Genomic DNA, 4,348 nt, shown 5'->3' with positions numbered 1-4,348 from the left:
ACTGAGGCACACACTGGTTGGAATACACAGCTAGGAGGCAGCAGGGCCTGGATTTGAACTCAGGATGTTGGATCCAGAACTTGTGTTGAAAATTTCTTTTTTCTAAGTCTTTATTATGAAGTTTTCAAATATTAAGAAAGTATTACATCCACTGCTTGAATTCACGTGTTACCATTTTGTCAGTTTGGCTGTATGTAACTCAGCATCTCTATATCCATCTTCCATGCATGTGTGTCAAAATCCCCTTAAATTTTCAGTGTGCACCTCCTGAGAATACGGATGTGGTCCTCTATAAGCACAGCACTGTTATCACACCTAAGGAAATGAGCAATAATACCTAATCCATATCAAATTTCTCTACCTTTCCCAAAATGTCTTTTTAAAGCTTGTTTTTTTGAACAAGGATTCTCACTCCATTCATTTCTGTCTCTTTGGTTTCTGTTGTAGAATAGTTTTTCACCCCCACCTATACCTGCCTTTTAAAATTTTTATAATTACTTTTTTTTTTTTTAACGAGATCGGTCTGTGTCTCATCTTTGAAGCTCTGGCCACACTGGCCTGGCCTGCCTTTTCTCTTAGCCTCAGGCTCCTTGCTCTTCTCCTAGACGCTCAGTGAGGCCCAGGATCTGAACTGGGATTAGAATTCACGTTGGCAAGGGTGGGCTGAGGGCTGCCCTGGGATTCCGGCCACTAGGGAGTGAGGGCTGGAGCTGGCCGATGGCAGGTAGGCTGGGGTTGTCCAGCTTAGAATCAGCTCATGGTTAATGCGAGGGTGGCTTTGGGGCAGGGTCAGTTTGGGGCTTAGCGTTCCTGGGGTCACGAGGGGTGCAGGTAGGTGTGGGGGATCCCTCCTCACTCTCCCTGCTCTTCCAGATCTTTGGCATTCTGAAGGCCCCGTTCCGTGACAAGGGGGGCGAGGGCCCCCTGGTGCGGCTGGAGGAGCTGTCTGACCAGAAGAACGCCCCCTACCAGCACATGTTTCGCCTCTGCTACCGGGTGCTGCGGCACTCCCAGGAGGACTACCGCAAGAACCAGGTGCCGCCCGCCGGGCCTGAGCCCTCCCGGTCTGCTGCCCTCACTCACGGCTTGCTGGCCTGCCCACTCCCTCACTCGTGCTTTTACTCGGCCAGCAAGTATTTACTGAGGCACACACTGNATCTTTGTCCAGGAGAACCCCAGCTACAAGGGTGATGCGTCTGATTCCAAGGCAGTAGGCGTGGTAAGGACAAAGCGGGGCTCCAGGGCCAGGGAGGAGTGACCGTGCATGGCTCTCGGGGTGGGCAGGGGAGGCCATGGAACCCTGGGAAGGGGGCTGGAGGGAGAAGGCCTCTCAGGTGGGATCCCAGTGGTTTCAGGGGGCCTGACATGAGGGTGGGGCTCCTGCCTGAGTTGGGGTCTTCACCCCAGGGTGCGCAGGGCCGCTCAGGTCGCCGAAACGCTGGGGAGAAGATCAAATATCGCCTGGTGGCTGTGCCCCATGGCAATGACATCGCCTCGCTCTTTGAGCTGGACCCCACCACGCTGCAGAAAACTGACTCCTTCGTGCCCCGGTGGGTAGACGCCACGTGTCTGGGGGCTGGCGGGGGTGCCCAGCGTGGGCCATCCTGTCCTGGTCTCCCTGCGTCCCCTGCTCCTTTGTTCTCCTGAGGTTTTCTGGCCTCAGGACATGCGTGACCTGTCCCTCTGGGGATTGAGCTCTGAGACGTGTAGGCAGCTAACCACCATTGAATACTTGCCCAGCCCTGGGTGCTGCACATACTGGGTGCTGTCTTGTGCTAGTTGCTTTTTCAAAATGCCTTCTCTCCAGTGCTCTTTTTTTTTTTTAAGATTTTATTGGGGAATTGGGAGAGGGGGAACAGCGTTGGGGAATTGGGGAAGGAAAACAGACAAGTTGCTGTCCTTTTGTTCTTCAGTCTAGTTGTGGAGGAAGTCGCCTCACTGGCCCATGTTGGTATTATCATTGTGCTCTTCCTGGGTGAGACAGATTAGTTGCCGGCCTCTGGACGGCCCCTCACGGTGGCTCTTGGCAGCTCACACCAGCTGCTGGTTGCTCACACTGGCTGCCAACCACACATGGTAGCTTATGGCAGCCCACTGTAGCAGGGGCTGCAGCCTACACTGGCGGTGACTTATGGCAGCCCAGCTCCAGGTCGAGCTGTTGTTCACCATCTTAGCTGTAGAGGGCAGTGTCACTGGCCCAAGTGGGATCCGAACCGGGGCCCTGCTGCTCAGAGCTGGCGTCCCAAGCCAGCTCTTAACCAACATGCCACTCAGCTGGCCCTCTCCAGTGCTCTTTATCAGCTGGTTACCCTAGTCAGTCTGGGTACTCAGGCACAGGTTGCATTATAATTTGTCTGGGGTACACTGGGCAGGGAGCTGGGCTCTGACCTGTAAGGCCCCCAACTCCAAGATTCTAGGATGTAACATCAAGAAACTCCCCGGGTGTCAATCAGACGTTAGCATTTACTAGCTGTAGGACCTCAGGCAGCTTACTCAGTCACTGTGCCCCGATTTCCTCATCTGTCAAGTGGGAATATCAAGTCTACCCATTGCCAGCGCTGATGGGAGAATAAATTGGTGGAGCCAATATAGGCCCACGATCCCTTACCTGCAACTCTTGGGACTAGATGTGTGTGGAGATTCAGATTTCTTTTTATTTCTGAAAGATAATTATATTTTATAATCAAAGACATGAGTATTTCTGCATGTTCATGCTAAATGGGATAAGTAGTCGAAATAGCCTCATTTGTTCAAATGAATTTTGGTCCCAAACAGGGTTACAAACAGGCCTTGGCTTGTGGCGCGCTTTGGGTTTGGGGAGTGTGGGTGAAGCACATGGGCCTGGCCTGGGGTGTTTGCTGGTGCAGCCGCTCTGGCTCCTGAGGGGACAGGACCTACTGCTGTCCCACGGCTGCTGCGTGTGGGGTCAGGTGGAAGAGGTGAAGCCGCTGGGGGCTAGGGAGGGCACACTGTGGGCGTGCTCCAGGTACACTCTGTGCCCTGCCCCTGGCCCGCCTGCAGGAACTCGTACGTCCGACTGCGGCACCTCTGCACCAACACGTGGATCCAGAGCACCAACGTGCCCATCGACGTGGAGGAGGAGCGGCCCATCCGGCTCATGGTGCGGGCCGCCTGGGGCCGGGGGGCCGGGCTGGTGTCTGGGCTTGGCCCTGGCTCCCTGCTGACCCCTGTCCCTGCAGCTGGGCACCTGCCCCACCAAGGAGGACAAGGAGGCCTTTGCCATTGTGTCAGTTCCTGTGTCTGAGATCCGAGACCTGGACTTTGCCAACGATGCCAGCTCCATGCTGGCCAGCGCCGTGGAGAAACTGAACGAGGGCTTCATCAGCCAGAATGACCGCAGGTGGGCCGTGCGGCAGGGCTACTGAGATGTTTCTGAGAGGCCTGTCCTCCTGGGGTCTGCATTTCACGAACAAAGGCATCACAAAGCAGAAGCCGGGCCGGCTGGGCTGGGATTGGGGAGACAGAGATGGGGACTGGTCCCTGTGGGGCCCTGGCTGGCCACAGACCTCTGCCTCATTGCTCACACACACCCAGAGCTAACCCTGTGATGAATCTGTTGTTACCCTTCTTTTACTGATGATGGGACTGCGGTTCAGAGAGGTTAAGAGACTTGTCCAAGGTCACACAGCTAGTAAGTGGCAGTCAGAATGGAATGCAGAGCCCTTGTGCCCTGTTGTTTTCAGATTGGAGTACACTGAGATGCTTTGTCTTAGGGGCACTTTGGAATCTAGGGGTGGGGAGCATGTGATCGGTCCTGAGAGCTTTCCCAGGGTTGGTGCCTCACACTTGTCATCCCTTGTGTCCCTTTGTGAAGGTTTGTTATCCAGCTGCTGGAGGACCTGGTGTTCTTCGTCAGTGATGTCCCTAACAATGGGCAGAACGTCCTGGACATCATGGTCAGCAAGCCCAATCGGGAACGGCAGAAACTGATGAGAGAGCAGAACATTCTCAAACAGGTGCCCATGCCCACAAGTGGGGCCCGCAGTGGCAGGCCTTGTGGAGGGGCCGGTGACGGGAACAGGGTGCCTTTTTAACCCAAGTTTGCTTTTTCCCGTTTCCAGTTGAGCTGCAATCTCCCTGCAGTTTCTCATCACCCCCTTTTAATAAAAAGAATATTTACTGGGCACTTACCATGTGCCAGGTACTGCCCTAAGTGCCCTACATGTATTGGCTCATTTGATCCTCTCAACCTGGGGAGTCCCTATTATTATCTGCATTTTACCTGTGAGGAGACTGAGGCACACACTGGTTGGAATACACAGCTAGGAGGCAGCAGGGCCTGGATTTGAACTCAGGATGTTGGATCCAGAACTTGTGTTGAAAATTT

General features: G+C 54.2%; 1 protein-coding gene across 1 annotated transcript in view; it reads left to right on the top strand.

Annotated features, from left to right (window-relative positions):
- ITPR3 (inositol 1,4,5-trisphosphate receptor type 3) overlaps positions 1 to 4,348 on the top strand; it is a 77,587-nt gene that overhangs the window by 35,686 nt on the left and 37,553 nt on the right. Inside the window, exons 10-14 of the mRNA XM_019660834.1 lie at positions 1,169 to 1,219; positions 1,408 to 1,550; positions 3,022 to 3,121; positions 3,201 to 3,361; positions 3,836 to 3,977. Of these exons, the coding sequence (XP_019516379.1) occupies positions 1,169 to 1,219; positions 1,408 to 1,550; positions 3,022 to 3,121; positions 3,201 to 3,361; positions 3,836 to 3,977 (597 nt within the window). The remainder of the gene's footprint in view (positions 1 to 1,168; positions 1,220 to 1,407; positions 1,551 to 3,021; positions 3,122 to 3,200; positions 3,362 to 3,835; positions 3,978 to 4,348) is intronic.

This window comes from Hipposideros armiger, unplaced genomic scaffold (assembly GCF_001890085.2).
Source record: "Hipposideros armiger isolate ML-2016 unplaced genomic scaffold, ASM189008v1 scaffold_331, whole genome shotgun sequence".
Classification (NCBI taxonomy): domain Eukaryota; kingdom Metazoa; phylum Chordata; class Mammalia; order Chiroptera; family Hipposideridae; genus Hipposideros; species Hipposideros armiger.
The sequence above is the reverse complement of the archived record's forward strand: the minus strand, read 5'-3'. Positions and strand labels throughout refer to the sequence as shown.